This window comes from Pleurodeles waltl, chromosome 3_1, assembly GCF_031143425.1.
Source record: "Pleurodeles waltl isolate 20211129_DDA chromosome 3_1, aPleWal1.hap1.20221129, whole genome shotgun sequence".
Taxonomy (NCBI): domain Eukaryota; kingdom Metazoa; phylum Chordata; class Amphibia; order Caudata; family Salamandridae; genus Pleurodeles; species Pleurodeles waltl.
This window is the reverse complement of record NC_090440.1, coordinates 283,287,918-283,315,747: the sequence shown is the minus strand read 5'-3', so window position 1 is coordinate 283,315,747 and position 27,830 is coordinate 283,287,918. Positions and strand designations below refer to the sequence as shown.

General features: G+C 47.1%; 1 protein-coding gene across 1 annotated transcript in view; it reads left to right on the top strand.

Moving 5' to 3' along the window:
* The window catches only part of CGNL1 (cingulin like 1), a 485,508-nt gene that overhangs the window by 321,083 nt on the left and 136,595 nt on the right, over nucleotides 1-27,830 (top strand). The window contains exon 9 of the mRNA XM_069222401.1: nucleotides 15,117-15,323. Within this exon, the coding sequence (XP_069078502.1) occupies nucleotides 15,117-15,323 (207 nt within the window). The remainder of the gene's footprint in view (nucleotides 1-15,116; nucleotides 15,324-27,830) is intronic.

Genomic DNA, 27,830 nt, shown 5'->3' with positions numbered 1-27,830 from the left:
CACCGCTCCTTACTGACTCCGTTTTCCCACCGCTGCGGCCCCTCCTGCCTCCCCCCTCCTTCTCACTGCTCCTTTCTGACTCCGTTTTCCCACCGCTGCGTCCCCTGCGGCCCCTCCCATCTCCCCCCTCCTTCTCACCGCTCCTTTCTGACTCTGTTTTCCCACTGCTGCGTCCCCTGCAGCCCCTCCCTCCAGCCCTCTCATTCACCAGGCCCTCCCACCTCCCAGCTGCCACTCCCAACCTCCTCTCCTCTTATGGCAGCTGCGGCGCAACCGCACCAAAGGCAAACCCGTCTGCGCCCGTCCGCGCCTGGACCGCACCCAGTGCCAGAACCCCTGGCCCCAGCAACAGCCACCCCTTTCTGACTCAGTTTTCCCGCCGCTGCGCCCCCTCCCCCCAAGCTCTCTCATTCACCAGGCCCTCCCACCTCCCAGCTGCCACTCCCACCCTCCCCTCCTCTTTGGCGACCGTGCCAAAGGCAAGCCCGTCTGCGCCCGTCCGCGCCTGGACCGCGCCCAGCGCCAGAACCCCTGGCCCCAGCAACAGCCACCCCGCCAGCATTCGCTACAACGCCGACACCCTCTGCGCACTCAACACCAGCCGAGACACCACCTGCTTCCAGGCCTCTCCAAAGAGCACGTACGGACCCTTCTCCTGCCACAACTGCAGCTTCACCTGCAACAGAGCCCACAAACCTCCAAGGATCAAGACCAACCACCTCCGTTGCATACTCCTCAACACCCGCTCAGCACGCAAGCACGCCATTGAAGTCTGGGACCTGCTCGACTCCACCTCCCCGGACATAGCCTTTCTAACCGAAACTTGGTGGAACGACTCCTCAGCACCCGACATCGCCATAACCATCCCGAATGGATACAAAGTCGCACGCTGAGACCGCACCAACAGAACTGGAGGAGGCATAGCCATCGTCCACAAAGCCACCCTCGAAGTCAAAACAACCCTGGACGACTCCTTCAGCGCCGCCAAACTCCTTCACTTCCAAGTCCGCACTGACCCCAACACCACGCTCAGAGGAACACTCATCTACAGACCCCCAGGACCCAGGGCACCTTTCAGCAATGCCATCGCCGACCTGGCCAGCACCCACACACTTGCCTCCACGGACTACATCCTCCTCGGGGACCTGAACTTTCACCTCGAAAATAACAACAACACCAACTTCACCACCCTGACCGAAAACTTCGCCAACCTCGGCTTCGCACAGCTCGTCGACACACCCACCCACACAGCCGGTCACACCCTTGACCCCATTTTCTCCACAAGCAACCACGTCACCTTCAACCATACCACCGAACTCTACTGGACCGACCACCACTGCATCCATTTCACCTTCAAGAAACAGACAGAACACTACCTCACCGAACAACCACCAGGCCGTCGATGGGGCAAAGTCACTGAATTTCAACTAACCAACGCCCTAGCCCAGAAACCACCCGTCAACCCCACCGACCCCGACATCGCGGCTCACAACCTCAAGCTATGGATTAACGACTGCGCCGACCGCCTTGCTCCACTCAGAAAACCCTCCAACAACCACATCAACAAAAAAGCCACCCGGTTCCCCGACGACCACCAAGCCTCCAAACGCCACTGCCGAAAACGCAAGCAAATATGGCTACTCGAACGCACTCTAGACAACCACACGGCACTCAAGGATGCCACACGCAAACACCACCAACTCATCAGGCTAGCAAAAATATCCTCCTTCAAAACCCGCCTAGAAAACAACGCCCACGACTGCAAAGAACTTTTCAGCATCGTAAAAGAACTCTCCAACCCGAACGCCACCGTCAACTACATCTCCCCCTCCCAAGAACTATGCGACGCCCTAGCAAAGAATCACGGACATCCACAACAGCTTCAACTCCCCTCACACTCCGGATGCTCCTACCCCACCCACCACAAACTCCACCCACTCCAGCCGACTGACCTCCTGGACCAACATTAGCGACGACGATACCTACAAGACCATGAACTCCATCCACTCCGGATCACCATCAGACCCCTGCCCACACCACATCTTCAACAAAGCAGACACAGCCATCGCACCACACCTACGGAAAGCCATCAACATCTCCTTTGAAACTGCAAGATTCCCGTAAAGCTGGAAACACGCCGAAATCAACGCCCTTCTCAAGAAACCAAAGGCAGACCCCAAGGACCTGAAAAACTTCCGGCCCATCTCTCTGCTCCCTTTCCCGGCGAAGGTCATCGAAAAAATCGTCAACACTCAGCTCACTCGGTACCTCGAAGACAACAACATCCTCGACCCCTCCCAGTCCGGCTTCAGACGCAACCCCAGCACCGAAACCGCCCTCCTCGCCGCCACAGACGACATCAGAAGCCACCTCGACAATGGAGAGACATCAGCCCTCATCCTCCTAGACCTATCAGCTGCCTTTGACACCGTCTGTCACTACACCCTAAAATCCCGCCTCCACGCAGCAGAGGAATCCAGGACCAAGCCCTCGAATGGACCCCATCCTTCCTCGCCGGCAGAACCCAAAGAGTCCGCCTCCCCTCGTACCAATCCAAAGCCTTCAACATCATCTGCGGCGTACCCCAGGGCTCATCCCTCAGCCCGACGCTGTTCAACATCTACATGGCCCCCCTCGCACAAGTGGCCCGCAAGCACAACCTCAACATCATCTCCTACGCCGACGACACCCAACTCATCCTTTCCCTCACCAAGGACCCGCACACCGCCAAAACCAACCTCCACGAGGGACTAAAAGCCATCATCGACTGGATGAGAGACAGCCGGCTAAAACTGAATTCGGACAAAACAGAGGTCCTCATCCTTGGGCGCACCCCCTCCGCCTGGGACAGCTCATTGTGGCCGTCCACACTGGGTCCCCCACCGACACCCACCAACAGCGCACGAAACCTCGGCTTCACCCTCGACTCCTCACTCTCCATGTCAAAGCAGGTCAGCGCCATCTCCTCCTCCTGCTACAACACCCTCCGCATGCTTCGCAGAGTCTACAAATGGATCCCAACAGAGACAAGAAAAACAGTAACCCAGGCCCTCGTTAGCAGCAGACTCGACTACGGCAACACCCTTTACACCGGTATCTCATCCAAACTCCTCCAACGCATCCAAAACGCCTCTGTCCGACTCCTCATCATCCCTTGCCACTGCCACATCACTCCCCACCTAAGAGACCTTCACTGGCTCCCCGTCAACAAGAAGATCACCTTCAAGCTCCTCACCGACGCACACAAGGCACTCCACAACACCGGACCATCATACCTGAACAACAGACTCAGCTTCTACACCCCCACCCGGCATCTCCGCTCCGCTAACCTCGCCCTCGCCTCCATCCCCCGCATCCGACGCAAATCTTCCGGCAGCAGATCATTCTCGTACCCCGCCGCCAAGAACTGGAACACCCTCCCGCCGTATCTACGACAGACCCAGGACCTCCTTTCCTTCAGAAAACTCCTCAAGACTTGGCTCTTTGAGCAGTAGCAGCACCCTCCCCCCTCCCTCCTCCCCCCCCCCCCCAGCGCCTTGAAACCCTCACGGGTATGTAGCGCGCTTTACAAATTGATTGATTGATTGGTGGCCGTGCTCACCACCACCTCCCGCCCGTCGTTCGGTGCTAATGTTTTCGGTCCAATGCTGCCCGCATTTCTTCTTTCCCCTGCCGCCTACCACTTCTCTGTGTTGATTTTGCCTCTGCTCGTGGTGCAGTTCGACTACCACCTCCCACCCGTTGCTTAATTTCCTGCTTGGCTCGGCACCCGTCCTTGCTCATAATTTACTTAATCTCCCTGTGACCTACCACCACCTCCCGCCCTTCGCTCTATTTGTTATTGATATGTTTATGCTGTGATTTAGGTTTTTCATTTTAATTTATGTTAACTGTTTTGCTTGTGTTCTCAGTCACTACAAAAAAAGTTGCCCCCATTTCTTCTTTCCCCACCCACCTACCACTTATTCATGTTGCTGCCCGCCATCGCTTCTCTGCTGCACGCGCTTTAATTTAGGATTTTTTTAAATTTATTTTAAATGTTTTACATAGGAAGCTTTCTTTCTGCTCCCACCTAGCACTTCTGTTTTGCTCCACCGCCCCCCACCCCCTCCCTACCCCATCGTTCACGTGGAGTTCTCCTTGCTAGTTTGAGTCATCACAGAGATGCATCCAATCCTGACTTATGCCTGGTAAACCTGTTTTCGCAATAAGCATTTTCTTCTACGGCGGCTTTGTTAATTTTTAATGAACAAACTTAGAGAATTGGTGTGTAGCAGGCACAGGTATCGTGCATATGTGAATATACTAGAAGATTCCCGAGCTGTTGGCCACAAAGTTTGCCCGAACAGATCATCCAATAGTTCTTCCTAGTGGTCCCAAAAGGCGGAACTGTGCCTTTCGAACATGGATCTCTTTCCACAGATGCACACAAACTATGTGAGGCACTCAGCCTCTCAGTTTATTTCCCCCACCTCAAATCAAGCCGTTTTCAGTTCACCGAAAACTTGGCATCTTAACAAACATTTCTTATGTTTTATTTGGAATCATGTATCCACTTGTGTCCAGCTAAGCACTGTTTTTGGGCATCTTATATTTCCACTTCTCCTTATTTGTAATTTTTTTACTCTCTGCCTATCAGTGTCAAAGCTTCCACGTTAGAAAAACATGTTGTAGCACCCAGGATAATGTACCGCGTGGCTTAATACTTATATGGTCCCAAAGGTGAGACCTATTGGCTATGCAAATGCTTGTTTTACTTTGTTTTTCATTTCTGATGTACACTTTGTTCCTTGTTCCCGTGACCGTATGTTAGTAACTCCATTTTGACCTCTGTTTCTCTAGAGTGAAGGTTGTAGTGAAAGTGTTTGGAAGAAGAGATAAATCACAGAGCCTTAAGAGACTAGAAGATCCAGCACTGGCACACAACACTTTTTTTAAGCACTTGGCTAAGTGTGGTGTCTGCTACAGAAGCCAAGATTATCATTATTATTGAACTGATTAAACGGTTCAAGGTCTCTTCGTGCATCACTTTACCAAGAAAGCAGTCGCTCGCGAAAATGAGGTCATCGGACATAATCTGCGCAGTGCGTTTTTGTAAAGAGTTGAAAACCCGCATTGGTAAATGAGTCCGGAAAAGAGACACCGGGAAAGGCCCGCTTGGCAAGTGTTCAAGGGGAAAACGAAGGCATTATGTGGAGAGAGGGAAAGTAAAGTGCGCTGAGTTCATACCGAATGCTTTTTGAAGTTACATGTTTTAGTGCTTAGGAATACAAACGGGAAGAAGCGGTTTGGGTCAGGGGGTATTGTGTGGTGTGCATTAGTCAGTTAAATTTTTAGGGAGTGAAAAAACATGCCAGTTGCTTACAAGTTCATCCCTCTGTTTGTGGGGGGCTTTCAGGTGTTGCACGTCATTCCTCCTGAGCTGTCACATTGGCTTGAGTGTTTTGGGAAGGTTACTCTAATCCACACTTTGAAGATGCCTACGACTTGCAGCACCCAGCTCCCAGGATCTATTATTGGCAGCCATTGTGTTTCAGTTGCACAAGATTCTAGTCCTGTTCCTTGCAGCAAGGCAGGTGAACACGCAAGCAGAATCTATCAATTGTTTGCTCCTGAATGGTGTTTTCCTGAGGTGTTGTTTAGAGTTGAGTATACTGTTGTAGGACAGAGTGACATAGAGCGGAGTGGATTGTCGTAGAGTGGAGTGGCACAGAGTGCAGTAGTATGGAAGAATGGAATGGCATAGACTGGAAAAGAGTGTTGTATAGTGGAGTGGTATAGAGTATAGAAATGAGGTGGCACAGAGTGTGGTAGAGTGGAATAGTGTGTCATAGAGTGGAGTAAAGTGGCATGGAGTGAGTTGCATAGAGTGTCGTAAAGTGGAATAGTGATGTATGGTGGCATAGAGTGCAGTATTGTAGAGTGAAGTGGCATGGAGTGGAGTACAGTTTAATGGAGTATGGCATCATAGAGTGGAATATCATAGAGTGCAGTGTCATAGAGTGGAGTAGGATGGACCAGAGTGAAGTGGCTTAAAGTACAGTGGTTCAGACTACATTGACATAGAGTTTATTGTTTTTGAGTAAAGCGGTGTAGAGTTTATTGGTTTAGAGTGCAGTGACAGAGTAGAGAGGTGCAGATTAGATTGCAGTGGCATAGAATGCAATGGCATAGAGTGGAGTGGCACAGAGTGAAGTATAGTGGCGTAGAGTAGACTGAAATGGCATGGAGTGGTGCAGAGGTGTAGAAAAGAGTGGTGTAGAGTGCAGTGGCAAAGATTAGAGTGGTGCAGAATGCAGTGGAGTGCAGTGGTGCAGAATAGATTAGAGTGGAGTAGAGTAGAGTGATGCAGAGTAGAATGACATAGAGTGTATTGAAGAGTTGGGTGGTGCATAGTAGAGTGCAGTGGCATAGAGTGCAGTCTTGCAGAGTAGAGTATCAGAGTACAGCCGCATAGAGTGTAGTAGCATAAAGTACTGAGGCATATAGTTGAGTGGTGCAGAGTACAGTGGTGCAGTGGCAATGAGTGCACTAGCCTAGAGTAGATTGATGCAGAGAAGAGTAGAGAGGCATAGAGTGCAGTGTCATAGAGTGCAGCGGTGCACAGTAGAATAGATTTGTGTAGAGTGGATTAGCGGTGAGTGTAGTATCATAGAAAGCATTGGCATAGAGTGCAGTATAGTGGCATAGAGTAGAATGGGGTAGAGTGGTGCAGAGTAGGGTGCAGTTGTGCAGAGTAGAGTGGTATAAAGTTAAGTGGCAGAGAGTGCAGTGTTGCAGAGTAGAGTGTGGTAGAGTGTAGTGGTGTAGAGTATATCTCAGTAGTGTAGAGTCCAGTGGCATAGAGCTATGCACAGTAAAGTGACATAGGGTGCAATGGTGTAAAATAAAATGATGTAGAGTGCAGTGGTGTAGAGTAGATTGGCATAGAGTGCAGTAGTGTAGAATGTATTGGTTTTGAGTAAAGTGGCGTAGAGTGCAGCAGCATAGAATAGAGTGGCACAGAGTATAGTGGGGTGGAGTAGAATGGTGCAGGGTAAATTCCAGTGGTGTAGAGCAGAAAGCACAGAGTGGAATAGAGTGGCATAGAGTGCAGTGGCGTAGAGAAGATCGTTGTAGAGTGCAGTGGTGGAGTGTGCAGTGGTGCACAGTAGAGTGGTGTATTGGTATAGAGTAGAGTGGTGTAAAGTAGTGAGGCATCGAGTGAAGTGGCATTGAGTGGAATGGTGCAAAGTAGAGTGCAGAGATGCAGTGTGGGGTGGTGTAGTGTGGAGCGGTGTGGAGTAGAATTCAGGGGCATGAATTGGTGCAGAGTAGAGTGAAGTGGAGTAAAGTGGAGCATGCATGGTGTGGTAGCACACTGCCATTACAGACAACACATCTTCAATTGAAATGATTGTTATATTTGCACAGACATACAGTTTTACTGATAAAAGTATACAGTGCACAAACAATAATGCGTGGAAATATCATCACCTTGTGTATTGGTTTATTTCAACTTTATTATTAAAATATTTGTTTTCACCACACTTCAGAATTGCCCAAAAAATGTGCTTCATTTTTGCTTTCCATATTTTGAATTATCTGCACAGTTTATATGTAGACATTTACATTTTGGCTTGTGCTAGGAAAAAAATAACATCATACAGCACACCCCGAGTAGCCAGCATGATTGTCACACGCATCTCTCTCACTTTGAAGTCAGAAGAAAAAACACCAAGCTCACTCAAAGGCAGAGTCTGATGTTTGAATCCTGTCTTTGATTGCACAGTAAACGTGACAAGATACAGACCAGATTTAAAGGCCTGTCTACAGAAATTCAGTACTGGTGGCAGAATACAGCAAATAAGGTTTGGGCAAGGGAAGGAACTAACTCAAGCTGGACAGCCTAAAACCAGAAAAACCAGTAAATAGAAAACAAGCAAATGTGAGTTACAAAGCCAATAGTAAGCAATGGGCAGAATTCATTCCCAGGAAAGCTTTCCGAATGTCCTCAATATGCTGTTAGCATTTCTGGCAGAATTCACCCTAAAAAAAAATATATATAAAACTGCATATGAAAGCCTTATCCAAATAGTGTGGGCTTTCCCACACCATACCAGCGTTGAGATCACTTCAGCAATTTTCTCGACACAAGCATCCCCCTGCCTGTAAGTGAGGCAGGATACGAGGTCTTGGTGCATAGGAGATTAGCCATTTTTTGCAATTTGTCCTGGTACTGCCCTGCTCCTAGTTGCCACTAAAAGTGGGTTTAAAGCAGCGGTGGAAGTAGGCAGGAAGACAATGGTCCCGGTACTGCTAGTTTTGACTGTTGAGATGCCTTAGCTGAAGTGGAATGAGGGAGTCTCCTGTGTTCAGGGCTGGACAGGCCTTTAATTCCTCCTAGCTTTTCCCATATGGGCTGGAGGTCTTGAAAACAGGATTTAAAAGCCCAGGTCCGCTGCTGGTGCCAGTTTCCTCACCTTCCCTAGGTTAGTTGCAGCAAGCAGGGGGAGTCTTTTAGAAAGACTGGGAGGGAGAGAGGGGAATAGAAAGAAAATGACCAGAGCGATAAAAGGTAGAGTGGAGAGAGACAACATGGATGGATGGAAAGAGAGATAGCCCGAGGAGACGAAGGGAGTGGGGCTTTCTGAGCTTTTTTGCAGGGCTGCTCTTGATTCCCAAGTCTAGCCTTCTCTGTACTGGGAAGCTGAGGAAGAGACAGATAGCTAAATACGAAACATGCCTTCTGACCGTGGTGCCCTCGGCCTGAAAGAAATGCAAATGTGTGCAATTAGTTAACGTAAAGGTTTGCTTTGGTTGTAATTCGATGCTTGGAAGTCTGCTTGGGTTGTATTTGATGGAGTCACTTGAAGCTTCATGATCACAAGTTTTCTTCTTTTTGAGAGGTATTGTAAGTGTTTTACCAGGTACCCTATGGAGTATGTACTTTTATTAGCCAATTTAAAAAATCCACTAGGTATGTCTGCGTATTATTAAAATCTGTCTTTTGGAAGCACTTTTGTTATTCTTAACATCATTTGTTTGCACATTTTGTGACAGCCTATATCATGCTGTGTGTAGAGTTATTACTTGTTCATTAACAGTGCTTTCTATCACAATCTGAGTCCACAAAATACACGTCACTTTTTCCCCCTGTACCAAGAAGGATTAATTTCTGTGGCTCTCTGGTTCCAAACACACGCATCTGCAGTGATTGCATTAACAGATAGAGGTTTCATAACCTAAAATAGTTAATTTCCCACATAATGGTTTAACTTGCATTTAAAGTGTGCATTATTTGATATCCAGTTACCTGAACATGAATGACAAACAACATAGTTACAGAACATTTCTTCTTTTTTAACCATGCCTTTGACCCGCCCCCCTGTTCACTGGCCCTGTTACCATTGCACGCAGAATCACAGTTTTCATAATTTTTTAATGCACGTTTTGGCCCCCGGATCAAAGGATACAGCTGATGTTCGGTTTATGATAAAGTTTTCCTTCTTTTTTTGGTAACCAATTTTATTTATTTCAAGAGTATACATAAAATAGAACATAAACATTGCTGATATTCTTGCCCCACCCCGGCATTTCACTTAGTGGTACGTGTTGGGTAATATATGTACAAGCCCATAACCCATGGTGATCCGGCCATTTTCCCTATATTTGTTTGTGCTTACGAGGGCAACCACTTGCCACATAAATGGGTTCCTCTTGTGTTGCGCACTAGGCCATTCCTTTCCTCCATTTGGTTATCATTTGTGTATTTGTCAGTTTGTATTTACGAGCAATATCTCTTTTTGCCACTATTGTAGCCATTCCAATTAAACACCATTCCCCGCCATTACCAGCGTCATCTAGAGCCCCTAACAGGGAGAGGGGGAGAGGGAGAGAAGGGAGAATAGAGGGAGGGAGAGAGAGAGAGAGAGAGAGAGAGGAAAAAAAAAAAAAAAAAAAAAAAACATGAACGTGAGAATGTACCTCAGAACTCTGAAGACAGAGAGGATATACTGCACACATAAATGGATTCCTCATGTGTTGCGCACTAGGCCATTCTTTTCCTCCATTTGGTTATCATTGGTGTATTTGTCAGTCTCTGTTTACAGGCAGTATCTCTTTTTGCCACTATTGTAGCCATTCCAATTAAACATCCCCCCCCATTACCAGCATCATCCAGAGCCCCTAAGAGGGAGAGAGGAAGCGAGAGAGAGAGAGAAATAAAACCCTGTGAGAACGTACCCCAGAACTCTGGAGACAGAAAGGATATACTGCATTGCCAGTAAGCAATGATTAGGGGACACAGCCATGTCATGTGTAAGAAATGTCTGCATACGTGCAGCAGATGGGGGGAGTCTATCTTCCCAACTTGTGATAGTTTTATGGGGGTGATGTATGTACAGTGAAGGTAATTCAATTGTATCAGTCTTAGGCAGGAGCATATAGTGATTTCGCAGGGAGCCATACAAACTAGTTGCCAGTATGTGTCTTCCAGGGGACTGTTCTAAGCTTCCTATTTCCTCCTCAAGGGGGCGAAGACATCAGAAGTGTTGTTAATCATGGTGCACTAGATGCATGGTACACCACTCTTTCCCTGTTTCCCCATCAGTAACTGATCGTCCAACTGATTGTTTTCAGGGAGTATGACAAGGTCTTCTTGTACATGGCAAGAACTTATCTAACTTGTTAAACATTTGTGAAATTTGGTTTTAAAGAGAGTGTATTGTGTCTGAAGGTCTTGAAAGCTGGAAGTATGCCAGAGGCGGCGACTGTGCTACAGTGTGGTGTGTAGCGTAAATGGGGCCTGCCACTTCATGGGCCCCCTGCCAAGTCAGAAAGTCTACTTGTGTCACCTTGGGGAGATGTTTGGGGATTGGATCCACGTAGAGCAGTCCCATGACCTTATCTAGATTTGATAAGGCTAGTTCAGCTTTCATCTGCTTTAGGGGAGGTGTCATGTTGAGGCCCTATGTTAGTTCGAGGAGAAAGGAAATATGGGTCCCCAGGTCCTCAAAACTCAATTGCTTCATTGGTATGGAGGATTTCCATTGCATAGTTTTACTGTCCCTGTGGATTGCTACCAACAGGTACTTGCTCGAGTTCACCTTGAGGCCTCTTCATGGGCAGCTACGATGGAACATATGCACTCCGGATATTGTAGAGGTGTCCTTCAGAAAGACCCTTTACCATCATATATCGATCAGGTGGTTTTTGATCATGTGTGTGAGGGAAAAAGGAAACAATTTGTTCAAGAGTATTGCCACTCCTTTTGAATCTCCAGGGAACCCCGCGTGGTAGACCCTGTCGTAACCAAATCGTTTCAGAAACAGCAGTTTGAGCCCAATAGGTGTGTTTCCTGCAACCGCAGGATAGCTGGCCAGATATGCATTGCATAACGGAGAACAACTGTAATTTTAGTGTGGTCTAGGAGTCCTCTAACATTCCAAGTAAAGGCTGTGTGAGCCACCATGTATTGTCAGTGTTCTTAACTTGTGGTACCACCCTTGGACAGGGTGGCTGTGAGGCCAAGAGGCTGTGTGGTATAGCTTGGGCTGCCTTCTTGTAGGCATCATGTGTGCGCACTGTGTGTGGTGAATAGCAAATGAGCAAGACGATCAGAACAAAAACCCAAATTCACGAGCTTCCTTCCCCTCGAACACCCCTGAGCCCTGTATTTCCTCCCTTAAGGCCCTAGTACAGTAAAACTCAACATTTAAATGAAAAATGAGAAAAGAAGAAAAAGAGGATTCTGCAGATCTTCAGGTGTTGCCTCTGGTGGCTTCCCTGTGTTGGACAGATGTAATTATATTGCTGGTGCTGTGTATTTGCATAAGGTGAAAGGAGGCTATTAGAGGCCGATTGGCTATTTGTCGGAAGTTATGCCATGGGGTCTTGGCCTTGCCAGGGTCCCTCTTCCCCACTCAGGTGGGTATCTTGTGACTGCGAGATGGTAGAGCTTGTGTGTGTCCAGGCCTCCATTCCTGAGGAGTCTAGGGATCCTGTGGAGTGTTTGCCTGCCTATGGGATCTGATGCATTGCCAGTGATTAGATATCGGGTGGAGGGGCACAAGGTCCTTCGATCTGGGATGGCCCCCCGGGGTCCAAGTTGAGTTATCATAGAAATGGTCACTTGGCCGCCCACTCCCATGCCGCCTCTGGGGGTGTTGAGGATGTGGAAGCAGCCTTCGTTGATCACCGTGAGTTCCCCCAGGAAGATGACCATGTATTTGAGATTGAATGGTTGGAGTTTTTGTTTAAGTTCATCAAAAGACCTTTGTTGTCTTCAGGTTTCCCGGGAGTAGTCTGGGATTATCATAATCAGAGATGCTTGGAACATTATTGTCTGAAATTCCTGGGCCTCACGGAGGATGGAGTCCCTGTCCTGGTATTTGAGGATCCTAGCTATCAGTGAACACAGGAGCGCCCCTGGTGTACGCACAGGAGCACTGCTCTGCAGCCCCACCAGCTGTACATGGGATGCAGATCCTCTCCCGGGGTCCGCCAAGACCTGCAGACCATGTCAGACGGACGGCAGCCCATCACCAGCATGCCTTCACTGCAATTCTCTGAGGCAGTGAATGCCTCCCCCCTCTGGGAAGGCAAGCTATAGGCCAGGTGTCTCCAGGCCGTCTGGTCAGTGAGAACGCCGTCTCAGCCTCGGTATGGATCAAAGGTGCTCAATCATTGGTGGTCAGGTCCAGGGCCTCCAGCCCTGCAGTTTTCAGCGATTCAGATTGTGAAAGATGGTAGGGATGGCCGCGAGTGCACTCAAAGTGCAACCACCATCTTGATCGGGCAAGATACACCCCTAAAGTTTTCCTTGTTAAGCCAGTTCATATACGAAAAAACAGGGTAACTCTGCTTTGGCAATGTGTCCTGGCACAGGCACTTCCTTCGTAACAGAAAATAATACAGCCTTTGCTCAGTGTATGATACTGAAGCCTGCAGTCAGCAAAACCGGCTTCAATTCTTGTAAGTCTCTGGACATGTGGGTCTGGTAATGCGGGCATTCTTGCTAATTCTTCCATTCTTGGAAAAATACCTGCACAGCCTTTTGACATGATACTTTGTTTTTGCTGACAATCTGAGTGACTTCTTCCTGAAGTTATTCTGTAATCTTCATTCAGTGGGAGTCCTGCCATCTGATAATACGAATCAGATATTACTCCTTACATCTCTGATGTGTTATAAAATTACATTGGGTAAATAATGCCCTTGAAAGACTTTGGATTTGGACATTTATAATCTTAAAAGTAGGGAAGATAATTGCTGTCATAAGGCGCTGGGGTGTGGTTCTCTTTTCAACTGAGCTCATAGGTGATATCGCAGGGCATGAGTGAGGTAAAGGCATGATCTATATCCAAGAGAACGATGTGACCATGCATGATGAAGCATAATTTTGGGAATCAGCTATTAATTGTCCTAAAAGCCATTTTCCAGGTAAATGTCCATTTGTGATCTAGTGTGAATCAGTGCATACAGAGAAAATATTTTATTTGCCCTGTATGGTTCCTTGTGGTGGCAATACCCTCTGACTGTGTTTGGGCCGTGCTAACATGCTATAAACCCCTAACCTGGCTGTTGTATTCTGTTTTTTACTCTGCACGGTAGCCTATGAGCTCCTAATTTTATCTTCTATAATTTTTCTCCCTAAAAACTGGTCAGGCTTCGCAAGTACACTTTAAATGTACTTATTTTATTTCTGTGTACCATTCTTCAGAATCCCTAGATAAACTGCTTTTGCATGTTAATCTGGTTTCCAAACACTTTCTAGCAGTGTGGTTAATGTGAAGGGTTCAACTGGAGAAGGTTTGAACACTTAAAATGTTTGTTTCTGTGTTTAGAACACGTAAAATCAGTTTAACTCGGCTTTAGCAATGGCCTACTTGTGAACTAATGGAGTTTGTTGGTCTTGCCATGGGGATGTTCCAAATTGGCGACTAATCCCTAATATATAATTTACTAACATTTAAAATATAGTTTACATCTCCCAGAGCTCATAGAGGGAACTGTGCTTTTTTTCCAAGACCACAAATTATGTAAATTGGCCTTAAACAGTCTTGGCCTTATTAGCGCTGTCACGTAATGCTGGCAAGATGGCTGTGACGTCAAAATTCATGATTGACAATTGAAGTTACAAGCACTGTTTGGAAACCATAATCAACTCTTGCAAAAAATGTTTAATCAAACACACAAAAGGCAATGGGAGGAAAGGTTTTGTGAACATAGTCTAACCCCTATCAATCACAAAAAGTAGCATCCATACCATCATTTTTTTGCCCGCCATGCCACCTCAGATTAGACCCAACATTATGCAAATCAGCCTTGGCTTTGCTCCAGTAGCAACTGTCTAGTCTGAATTGCCAACCCATCATGGCACGCCCAATAACACCCAGGCATATGATAATCAGCCTTAGTCCTGCTCTAATAACAACAGTCCAGTACAAACTGCCAAGCCAGGTCATCTCTGAACCAGCTGTAGCAGAATAGGCCATGGTTGGGTCACAGCAGCCCATTCTGCTCTGAAAGCAGCTCCCTTTTAAGCAGCCACCAGGAAAACGCCAGATTAGATATTGCCAGTCTGACTCGAGATAGCCCATAGGTCATAAATTTGAATCCTTTCAAGGCTACCTCAGCCTTCCATCGTTCAAAGGTAGGTAAATCGAGAACAATTAAATTAGAGTAACACCTCTTATTTACAGCACAAAAAGTGTGGTACGATAGTGTAACCAAACGAATTATAGTTATTATTAATATGGCCTGCAAATATTTCTCCTAGTTTTGCCATTCAGCATTCAACAAGTCTGTATAGGAGGGGAATAAAAGAAAGTGTGTTTTGCATTGATGCCATTACTTTCACAATCCAGAGAATGTTACGTACGCTGCAAATGCTGTGCTTTCTAGTTTTTAACCTCCTAAATATTTTGTATTTGCACACTTTTTTTTTTTTTTAACAGTTTCAGTTTAGATGGACGCTTTTGCGATCACTGTTACAAGGTTTCCGATATTTTCCAATATTTCTGTACACTACAGCTCTTCTCTACAAGTACAAAGTACCTATTTGTGTTTCTCTTGGAGATTGCAGAAGTCTGCAGGCCAAAACTTACTTGTCATGACTTACTTTTTTTCAACAGAACTGCAGTGCCTTGGCCAGTAAGATGAATCTAGCTGGGCAGATGAGAGCCAATGTGGAGACCCAAGCAAAGGGACTAGCGGAGAAGAATGAACATCTAAAGAGACGCATTGAAGAGCTAGAAGCCAAAATAGTGAAGCTCAATCAGCAGATCGAGGACATGACTGAAGAAGACAAAAAATTGAAAGAAAAATTGAAAAGATCTGAGGTATGGTTACCCTTGAGTTGCTCAGTGATTGTTCTATTAGCAACACAAGATTTCTTTACAGAAATATGTATTGAGCACACTTTCCATGTTCTCTACAGTATTCCCAAAGCATAAAGGCATTCATATAGTTTGTGGTTTTTGCTGCAAAACAGATGAGAACATTTAGGTGTTTTATAGAGCACTCGTCCTCTTTTTTTTTTTTTTTTTGTTTCAAGTATTTTTATTGGGTATTTATAGTATATCATAGAATAAATATATATAAAGACACTAACAGAGCCGGCAGGCATAGTTAGGAGTCAGGGCGACTGTGATCAGTGGATGTAGTAACAGTACAGTTAGAGGTAGTAAGAGAATCAGCATGGTCTTGCAAGGTAATGCTTCCCCCTGACAAAGGATACAGGAGATACAGGATTATAAGAAACAACAAAAGGAAATGGACAAGCAGTGAAAACCCTGCTCAGTATTGTCTCCATGCACCCTTTCCAGGAGCCCCCACACGCGGATGCAGGAATAAGAAGAGCAATGCAATAAAGAAAGCTCAGGGCCATCAGGGGGCATAGCTTGGGGTTGGACTTGACACTACAGTGTCCGAAGTGGGTACGGGGCATCAGACGGAGAATCGGCCAGTAGCATCTGGCCTCCTAATCCACATTCAGACAAGCTAACAAAATGTTATCCCATGCAGGCAGTATTGATACCTTCTGGACTCCCCAAGCTTCTTCCTGGTGAATTGCCTCCCTCTCACAATCTGCCCTCTTCTTCAGTTCTAACCACAAACAATTTATATCGGCCCCAGAGGCGGACTCCCAACTTAGTTTGTCTGACGAGCGAGAATCAGAGCCAGACGTAGAAATCTAGCAGTAACTTTCCTAGCCGCTGATCACTCTTATAATACCAGCAAGCACAGGGGAGAGCTCAGAGGAAACTCCCTATCTATGGCTCGTCAAACCACCTGGAGGACCGTTGTCTAATAGGGCAACATAAGCGGGCATAGTCAAATAGGGCAACAGGACATCGATCCCTGCTGCTGGCCACTCATGAAGACTCGCCACCCACCTGGAAGTCCCCAACACTGGATCACTAAAAGGGTATATGGGGTTGGCGTTCGAGTTTGATATGAGACATGAGCCCACATGAAATGCGTCATCGTAATCTGGAAGCAGGCATATTCTTCATTAAGAATCCTAGGGGACCATCCTTGGAGGGGGAGCCACACTTATCAGCTCCCACATCATCCCCCAGAAAGGCTACCCAGCGGCAACCTACTGAAGCTGCACTGCTATGTAGTATAACTACATATCAGGTGTGGCTAAGCCAACTGCAGCCACTGGTAGGTGCAGTTTCCAGAGAGCCACCCCACAGCAGGAGGACCCCAATAAAGTGAGAATAGCAAACCGTTTGACTCCGGAAATAATTTTTGAGCAAGCTCCAGTGGGAGAGCAGCAAACAAATGGAGAAGGCATGACAATGCGATCATTTTTGATACGGACACATGGTCATCCACTGATAAAGGCAAGGTAGGTCAGAAGACAAGAGAGTGATGCAACCCAGCCAACGCACGTTCAAAATTCCCCACATATAGCAAGCCCAGGGTGCAGGAAACAGCCAGTCCCAGGTACCATATAGAATCATGTTCCCATCTCAGCGTGGGGGCTGAGGGGTTAGGATCATATGCCGGGGCATCTTTCTTCAAGGGATAAACTCAGGACTTACACCATTTGACCTTGAGTCCATAGTGGGTCCCGAAGTCCGATAAGGCTTATACTGCTCCCAAGAGGTCAACATCCCTTCCTCTAAGGTACAACAACATATCTGCATATAAGGGAAAGGTAAGTACAATTAGAGGTGATGCTTGGGCCCTGATAATTGAGTCCCCGACGAACCATTTAGGCAAAAGGCTCCATGGCTAACGCAAATAGAAGAGGTGATAGACTGCTGAGTATCGTCTCCACGAGGAAGGCCTCCAAGGTCAAGTTCCAGTAAGAATCCTAGCTATTGGGTCAGTGTAGCGAAGTTTTGTTCAGCTGACAAAGGGTAGGCCCAGTCCCATGCTTAGCATTTTAGTGTAGAGAAACTCCTGGCTGAGCGAATCAGACGCCTTGCTAATATCCACCGAGATCAGGCAGGAGAAATTCCTGATGGTCCAAGGCCAGAAACAGTTGTTGGATATTAGGCATAGTGCTGCGTGTAGGAAGAAGCCCGTTTAATCTGGATGGGAGTGCACCTGTGAGGTAGTAACCGATTCAACAGATTTTTACTCAAAATCTTATCTTCTGCATTGAGATTGGAAAGGGAGCAGTAGAAGTCAAGTGTAAGGGGGCCCTTATCTTTCTTAGGCAGAGATACAACAGCCTCCCTCAGTGAATGGCGGAATTTGACCACCCACCTTGGCACTTGCTTTAAACCCAAATTGTAAAACACGACAAATGCTATTGTTATGAAGCATTAATCACAAACAATTAAAATGCAAATCATGAATGTATACATGAACTCAAGTATTAAAAAGAAATGAAATGTCACATGCAGGTTACATATATCAAAACTGTGACACTCAAAAAATAGCATTTGTCATGTTATGCAATTTAAGTTTTAAGCAAGTGACATATGTGGGTTACTACGCGAACAACATGGGCGCACAAACGTATGATTTGTTCGTCATTTATTTTGTGTTGGAATTCAGTTTTAAAGGACTGGAGCCTGTAGTGTCGTGCCAGTGACGGAACTGGTCACGGGGCACTACCATTAGAGGAACGTAGGGAGGGGCGGTGATGGGTTCTTCATCAACAGCTCCCCCTCTGTTTCAGAGCATCAGTGAACTTTGACTCCGGTCATGTGACCGAGGATATATAATAAAGTGAGCGAGGGGGCGGCGTAAGGTGACTACGCAAGGGGTACCAGGTCGCAAGTGCGGAGCACACCGAACGCTGCTCACTGTTGCTCAATATAAAACCAAGTACGGCGTCCGTGTATTTATTCTGTTCCGTTTTGAGTGCCGGTTATCTCCGACACTACGTTTTTGCGACGAGGGTGTCGCGCATGCTGCATCTTGCGCCCCGTGGTTGCCGCTCTCATTGCGGTGCTCGTGCCACGTGGGCTGCAGCACAAAGCCCATTGTTGGATCACCCAGCCCGCCTGCTGCCTCCGTAGCTCAGATCATGTAGGGAGTGTTTTCTACCCTCCTCACCGTCTGTGAGCCTGCCGACGTTCGTCTCCTCCAAGTGGCCCCTGAGTGAGTATTACCTCACTGTTTTAGGCCTGGCCACACCCCCAGGCTCCTCGACGTTCTGGCACAGCCATTTGCTAGGTGGGCTGGCAGATCCAGTAGCAAAGATCATACAACTTGTTCCTCCACAGCTAGACTCACCCAAGCACATGGTGTTTGTGCCACCATGCTCATATCCTCCAGTGCCTGCCTTGGTAGCCATCCTGCATTAGTGCAGCTGCGCCCCACGCTGCTCTGACTGCTCCTCCTTTTGTGGTCCCAGCCTACCGTCCAAGTGCTGCGCAGTCACTCCTCTGCAAGCTTTCCTCCACCATGTCAGTCATTCAGTCTGTTGAACCTTTCATCGTGGAGGGTGCCCCATCGTCACAGGCTCTAAAGTGGAAGGAATGGGTGAAGAGAATCCTGCTATTTTTTGAGGCGACAAAAGTGGAAGATGCTCAGAAACGGGCCCGGCTCATTTATTTCGGAGGGAAAGAAATCTACAAAATCTCAAAAAACTTGGTTGAAGATGCACCCAAGACTCACATCACTCTAATAGCGGCCCTCAATAGACATGTTGAGCCTATGGCCAATACTGATTGCGAGCGGTTCGTATTCAGACAAGCCCGACAACACATGGAAGAGTCTATTGACTCTTTCCACATGAGACTGCGTGATCTAGCCAGCACCTGTAGGTTTGCAGATGAAGCAGAAGAGATACGGGGGCAGATAATTCACGGGTGTGCATCGACAAAACTGAGAGAACGGATTCTTGAGGAGTCCGGGAGGTCCTTGGCCGACATCCTCATGATGGGACGCACGAAAGAACTATCAAAAGCTTGAGCGTCACATATGGAGGCGGCACTACAAAGACCAGTCAAAGAAGAGGCTGTCAACGCCATGGCTATGACACCCAAGCATCGAGCCTATAAACCACCAACAAGAACATGCAGCCACTGTGGCGGTCCGACACACAAGCTAACCGAATGTCTTGTGTAAGGAAAGACATGTGCTGGTTGTGGGAAACTGAATCACTTTGTCAAAGTATTCAGGTCAAGTAGAACCCGAACATAGAAGGCATCCATCAACGCGACGACAAGCAAGTCCGAACACGGAAGCGACATGGATGATGACGAGCCAGAGGAAAACGCCATTCACTCCCTGTTCACAACAGGGAACACCACGCAGTCGTCAAAGAAATTACCCAAATGTCAGGTCAAAGTGGGTAATCACAACATCGTAGCAGTTGTGGACACAGGAGCGTCAATAAACATCCTCGCAGCCAACGAGTACGTTAAAATGAGCCCTCTCCCAACTCTAAGCAAAGCAAAAGTCAGGGTATATACGCATATGGACAAAACACGCCATTAGCCCTCAAAGGAGTGTTTCACATGACTGTCACATATGAGTCTAAAACTGTCAGTACCAAAGTATATGTGGCCGAAGAAGGACATGGGATGTTGTTGGGTTGTAAAACAGCAGAGGAGTTAGAGGTGGTCATTTTCACTTATGGTATACATCAAGAGTAAGTGGAAGAGCTCCTCACACAATACCACAGAGTATTTGAAGGAATTGGGTGTTTGAAGAACAAAGAAATAAAATTACACATCGACAACACAGTCCAACCTGTCACACCACGTTATCGACACATAGCCTTCCACCTCAGACCACAAGTTGGGGAAGAGTTGGACCAGCTTGAAAGGGCTGACATCATCGAGAAGGTGACTGGACCAATGCCGTGGGTATCACCCATTGTGGTAGTCCGTAAACCAAAACAACCCTGCGAAGTTTGCATCTGCGTCGACATGCGCCTTCCCAACATAGCCATACGACGAGAGAGACACTTAACACCTACGATAGATGACATAATTGGAGAACTGAGTGGCTCGTGTTGGTTCTCGAAGCTAGACCCTTGATCAGGATACCACCAGCTCGTGCTGTCCAAGGAATCACGCTACATCACAACCTTCTCCACACACATGGGCCTGAGGCGCTATAAGCGTTTAAGTTTTTGAATATCCAGCGCAGCTGAAGTATTCCAAAATACCATTCAACAGCTACTAATAGGTTTGCCAGGCATCATCAATGTCAGTGACGACATACTAATTCATGCACCAACCTTAGCCGAACACCACTCAAGAGTGTCCTACAGAGGATACAAGAATCAGGTTTAACCATTCACCGCCAAAAGTGCGAATTCCTGAAGAGTCAAATACAGTTCTTTGGGTACATGTTTTCAGCAACAGGGTTAACACCTGACCATATGAACTCCCCCCCCCCCCCCCCTTCCTGTGCAACGGAAGTATGAGGTTTCCTAGGGATGGTGAATTATTGTGGTCGTTTTATTAAAGATCTAGCGTCACTCACTCAACCCCTCAGAATGCTGGCCAGGTCATCGGAACCATGGACCTGGGCCCCAAGTCAGCAACAGGCATTTGAGACCGTTAAAGACGCCCTGTCTAGCTACACCATTCTACGGTACTTTGACCCAAAACGAGACCCCAAAGTCGCTGTTGATGCCGGCCCAAAAGGTTTGGGTGCTGTGCTATTCCAAAAGCAAGATGACAGTGACTGGGCCCCGGTAGCTTTCGCCAGCAGATCCCTCACGGAGACAGAACAGAGATATTCCCAAATTGAAAAAGAAGCAATTGCAGTCCACTGGGGATGCAAGCACTTCCACATCTACGTTTATGGCCGCCCTTTCTTGGTAACTTCTGATCACAAACCCCTAATACCCCTGTTCAATGGCACTGCCTCCAAGCCCCCTCCAAGAATCGAGAAATGGATGCTCCAGTTGCAGGACTATGGATGCCAACTGGAGTATCGTCCAGGGTCAGACTACCCTGCTGATTACCTCTCCTGTCACCCCGAGCAACCTCACACCATGAAGTATGCGATGCATAAGAAACTGAAGAATACGTCAAACTCATTGCAGACAGGTCCAGACAACAACCTCTTTCAGTGGAAGAAGTAGTCAGGGCGTCGGCAGAAGTTGAATGCCTCCAGAAGGCTCTGCAAGCCACAACGGACAATCGATGGTTCCAAGTCAAGAGACAACTGTCGACCATGACAGTGTCTGCTCAGCGCATACTAGGAAGCCTATATCACATAAGAGATGAGCTGACGGTAGACGCGGAAGGGTGTCTCCTTAGAGGGTGCCGGCTGGTAATCCCCACATCTCTCACATCCAGGGTAGTACAGCCCGCCCATAATGGACATCAAGGAATTGTTAAGACAAAAAAACGGCTAAGGTCCAAAGTATGATTTCCACTCATGGATGAGTTGGTGGAAAGTGCGATAAAGACATGTGAATGGTGTCAAGCATCAGGAGATCCTAGCCGACCAACTCCAGTAGAAACGGAGCCGGGTCCTACATCACCATGTAAGTCAGCCAGTCTAGAATTTAAGAGCCTACCGGATGGTCGGCATACTATGGTTATGATTGATGACTTCTCAAAGTATCCTGAGGTCGAAGTCCTCCCCTCTATCTCAGCCGAGGTAGTCATTCCCCGCATCGAGAAAATCATGGCCACCCATGGACTCATCGCAGAAATCAAAACAGACAATGGTCCACCCTTTCAGAGCCGAAAGTTAGCTGGGTATTTAGAGAGTGCTGGCGTCCGGCATAAGCAAATCACCCCCCATGGCCACAAGCTAATGTTGAAGTCGAACGCTTTATGACAACCTTGAACAAGATAATACGTATTGCACATGCTGGGGGGCAGCCGATTGAGTATGCAATATGCTCTTTCCTAAGGAACTACCGTCAGACCCCTCACTCCACAACCAACAGAGCACAGGGGCATGTGGTTTTTAGAAGAGCCATTGTTGACTCAATACCACACCACCAGTCCTGGGTTACTAATTCCGTGGATCCAGACAGAGTGCATGAACGGCATTTGGCCAACAACCGATATGCCAGCATTCGCAGAACAGCGCAACCCTCAGACATCACAGTGGGTGATCTAGTACTGCTCAAAGAGCTATTCCCAGGAAGTAAATTCCGCATGCCTTTTGACCCTGCCCCATGGCTATTCGTGAAGCGGCATGGATCTTCAATAGTAACTCGACGTGGCACGGATTCGGTGACTCGGAATGTGTCGCTGTTTAAAAGGTATTGCTCCCCTAATGCATCTCGTTCAGTGGATGTAGCCTCGGAGCAAGTGGGTGGTCAGTCATCCACGTACGAGGATGATGATGATAATGACATTCCTTGTCGTGAGGCAGTGGATGACAACCTGCCCAACGCTTTGCCAGACTGTACACCCACTGACAACGAGATACTCAGTGACAGCAGGGGAAGAGCTGAAAGCACCAGGTACTATCTGCGCAGTAATCCTGCTCCCTCAGTGAGGTTGCGTGACCATGTGACTAATAACTAGCTGTTCAAGATATCTGTAATTTGTGCAGTTCTGTGTTTTTGATTTTTGGGAGGAATGTAGTGTCGCGCCAGTGACGGAACTGGTCACGGGGCACTACCAATAGAGGAAGGTAGGGAGGGGTGGAGATGGGTTCTTCACCGACAGCTCCCCCTCTGTTTCAGAGCATCAGTGAACTTTGTCTCAGGTCATGTGACTGAGGATATATAATAAAGTGAGCGAGGGGGCGGTGTAAGGTGATGCAAGGGGTACAAGGTCGCAAGTGCGGAGCACACCGAACGCAGCTCACTGTTCCTCAATATAAAACCCAGTATGGCGTCAGTGTATTTATTCTGTTCCGTTTTAAGTGCCGGTTATCTCAGACACTACAGAGCCAAGACATTAATGCACAGTTCAATAGATTTTTAAAATGTATTTCCCCAGGATTGGGTCTTTTGTTTACATCAGTCTATCATGTAGGTTGTTGATCACGTGATGAGCGTAACCACTACGCTATAAAGCATTTGGATTACACTTCGTTTTCATTCACGGAGGGTTAAGGTTAATGCCGGTTGTTATTTCTGTTTCAAAGGTCGGTGTCCACGTTGTTGGTGTTATTGTATGAGCACAGCATAGCTGAAAGTTTTTGTTCGTGAGGCTTTTCAGAGGGTTGGTGACATTTATTTTCAGTTTGATTTGTTATACAGGGTAAACTGCAAATACGAGTGATCACTACTTAACAAGTTTTTTGTGTTGAGCTTGTTTTGCACTTGAACAGGTCTGCATTAATCACACATGTGGTTTAATTTCTTCAGGGAGACATTTGTTGCTTGTTTAATTCATTACATATTAGGTTAGACTTGCTAATTTAAATTATAGTTTGATTGTTTATTAACGTGAGACTGTGTTTCTGCTGGTTCTGAAATCCCTCTTTTTTTACCTAATTTTCTACCTCACATTTATCCCTGTAGAAAGGACTAAAAGGTCTGAAATGCATTGGGTTTTCAACATCAAGTGATTGTATGTAATGTGTCTTTTGACACGCTGTTGACGACGCCTGTATGGGCACTTTGGAAGTGTTTAAATATTGGAAGCACCAAGTTTGTAAAAGATTGAAGAAAGGAACTAAAGTAAATACAAATAAATGGAAAATGGTAATTGAAATGGATGATAGTTATATTATTGACTTTGTTGGTAGTTGCATCCTGGGACTGATGGATGTGTATGCACCAGCTTACTAATGGAAGTTTTTCTGAAGTGCAGTGGGACGGAGTACTCACTAGGATTGTACACCTTAAAATTTGCCACAGAGTATTTGGAGAAAAAGGTGAATTTCTGATTATAGTGGTATGCGGTTTACCACTTTAGTTTGCAGAGAGTCCCCCCGCCAGATCCCAAGGTGACAGCTATCTCAAACTCCCTCTACTGTTTCAGAGCTACCTGTGTCTTAAAAGGGCGTGCCATCCCTCATCTCTGGGAGTGCTTGTGGCATGAGGAGTGGGTAGGCCTAAAAGTCTCCGGACGCACTGTGCCCTTATTATAGAGTTCAATCCAGTCCCATGCCGCAGACGAGTCAATAAAAAAGTGGACATTATCCTCAGACTGGACTGGCAGGTGAGCAGAGAAGATCAAGGAATACAAGAGCTCCAAGTCATGAAGCTTCTTCTTTCCTGCCATAAAGGATGCCCTCTGCGTCTGAACCTGAAGTTAGAGAGACCCTCAGGAGCCGCAACTTCCCAGAACCAGGGCTTGAGAAAAGCCAACAGTGAGTCCCCCTCCCATGCTTGGGCAGCCCACAAAGGTGATGTTGTTACACCTAGCCTGTCCCTCCCCATCATCCAGGCGGTTGGCCAGACGCTCAGTTTGTGCCTCAAGGGCAGTGCTTAATTTGTGCTTGTTGCTTCCGGTGCTGAGAACCAGCACTTATTTTTGAGGGCCGGGGCTTACTCTTCTCCCTCAAGCATTTGGTGCGACACATATGGTGAAGACGGAGGAAGGGAAAAACGAAAAAGCGTCACAAAGGAAGAAAGTAGAAAGCTGCAGGACTGAGCTGAAGGGGCAGAGAGGGGCTTTATATTGATTGAAGAGGCCCAAGATGGCTTCAGGATTACGGCGCCTCGGTATTCCGTGTTCACACATTTAATTGCAGCAGCCGCGTGTTTAAGAGGAGGTTTTTTTTTTTTTTTTTTTTACAAACTAAGCACTGGTCAAGGGCCAAGATGGGATGACCTGCCAACTGATTCGCCAGGGTTAGAGTTTGAACTGAGGTCTCCAGGGCAGTGACCTTCTTCGAGACCTTCCATTAGTCCTCGCAGATAAGACCCAGCTCAACCTGAAAGACAATCAATTTTGCCCTCCAATCGCTCACTTGAAGTGTAGGTGGCAGCCAGAAGTTTATCAAACTTGTCCATGTACGATTTGTCTCTGTCGTCTGCGCCCTGTTTGATCCCTAGTTGGGGTGGGTGCCAACAGCCACATTGTACTTTGTGCACTGTGTGCGCCCCATGTCGACCCCAGGAATGAGTGAAGGCACCCAAAGAGTAGCAGATATAGAGACACAGAGTAAGTGACCAGTGCCCCAAATAGTACAACAGTAGAAAATGTTACATTAGATGAATGTTCTCGAAATGGTTGCACCAGACCCCACCCCAATCTGGGAATGGGGCCTACAGCCAAGAGGTGAGATATGGGAAAAGTTCTCCATAAGAGTCACAGCAGTCAGCTATGTGCCCACCTACAGGTACAAGCGTAGCGTCTCAATGCCCCAAATACAGCCCACTTCTGAAGTCCGATGAAGAGGGCCAGCAGTCAAGCTTACGGGGCACTTGGTAATCTGAAACAATGAAATTGGCGGTCTACCAGTTCGCTGGCCCCGCTCAGTTAGGTAAGAAAAGAGAGGTACCAGTTCTGAATATTACACTGCGAGGGCTTACTGGAGGGTGGCAGCGATGGGACAAGGAGAGGGGTCAGCAACAGGGCAGTGAAGTTCTCACACTCATAGGGCAGTGTAATGGTGGGCAATTCAGTCCACAGGCCCCCCAGCATAGCAAGCAAAGGGGGCACTTGGCCCACAAAACTCACTGTTGCAGCCAGGGGCAGTCCAGAGAGCGGTCATAGAGAGCAGGGCTGGGCTGCAAAGATTGGCAGGCACCTGGTCGAACCACTGCTGAGCCCCCTTTGTCCTCCCCATCATAGACCGTAAGATGAAGATGCAGGGGGGGCTCCAAAATCTGTGAGCCTCCTTAGAATGCCAAAGGAGTGGGGCTGCCTCACCAACAGAGTCATGGTGTCACGGGCTTCGCTGCGCAGCCACCGCAATCACTGTGTGACCACCATCTTGGTCGGAGTGCCATGGCCAAGCACCCCCTCCAAGCAATTGTATCCCCCTTTGCAGATCGCGGATCAGAGATGCGAGAAGGGTCCAAACAAGCAGGACCCCGTGAAGTGTCTGAGAGTATTGGGCGTAGCCCCCAGGAAGCTGCACCACTGCTGCCAGAGGCTTCAGCAATGTGGTCACCGCAAACATAGTGGGACCGTGATCTTGCTTAGGGCCATGTTCCGGCTCGAGAAGAAAAAAAAATGGTCTTGTGTCCCATCCCATCACTTCCAGGGTCCCACAGGCAGATCAGCGATATCTCAGAGACTTCCAACAGCTTCCTTTAAGGCAGCGGGGAAGGTAGTGGCCATCAGTCTCAACTGGCATTCTTACTTGAACTCAGTACTTGGTATTTGTAGTCGGAGTTGTGAACCATAAAGATCATACTGCTGCTGAGGTACAAGTTCACTAGAATAGTCAGTTGTGGAGCTGCTGATTAGGAACTCAACAGTGGATACAATTTTCTGATAGTCTTGTTGCATAGAATCCTATACAGTCTCCTGTTTTACCTTTGTTTCCCTCACGCTATGTCCGGGCATTTTTCATTCACTTGATATTTGTTTCCACCTCGTCTGATAGGATATGTACAATGCAAAACTCTTTTAAACAAATGATTAATGGTACTTCTGAATTTATCCCCCCCTTTCAGTTTGTTACATATCATGATCTTGGTCATAAATTTAGCCTGAGAATTAAAAAAGCTTTCCTATTTGTTCTCACCAGGAGTCAGAATGCCTTCTATGCTCTGTTTTGCAAATTGGGCCTTTCATCTGGACTCTGATGATTTTCAGAAGTACATTGTCTCGGTCAGATCTTGTGCCCCCTTCTTTAACCACTTTCAGGTCATCCTGTTTGTTTGCCTCCCATGGTTCTCCAAGGTACTTCACCTCTTTTGTTCTTGGGCTTAACCTGTACCACCTGTTGCTCCTGGTGAAGTGGTGTGTATATGTGTGTTTTTGTATGTGTGTAGTGAAGTAATTCATGAAGATACCTTTCATCTATACTTGGCTAATAAAGCAGTGGTATGTACCTGCAACACATGGAGTTTATCATAACACTATGGTTAGCTACAAGACCTCATCTCCTGTGGCTATTTGTAATACCTATTCTCCATATTCCATCATATGTTGCTCTACACATTTAGAGTACATTGGGGGTGGATTTAGTGATGCAGGACATCAAGCAAAATGTGGCGGGAATCCTGTTGGCCATATTCAGAGTATATTCATTTCTGATAGACTTCAACCTACAGATTCCTCAACTTGAATATTCTCCAGGCATCAGACTGGATCTGGAAACTTTCAGTAATACAGTGGTGTGCTCAGATGGCACTGTGCTGCTCTGCACTGGTGCTCTTCCTTGCTGGAAACAACGTGTAAGCCCATATAGGCACCACCTCTTCACGCTATCATTTACTTTCTTTCGCATCACCAGATGTGGATCCGAAGCTCCCTTCGTGTCTTTCAGTGTTTTTCTTATCTACATTATTTCATTGTGCAAAGGATGTCAACACCTAAAATGACAGGTTTCAAGCCTTTTAGGAACTGTTACAAACAAATGTTTGTGACAGA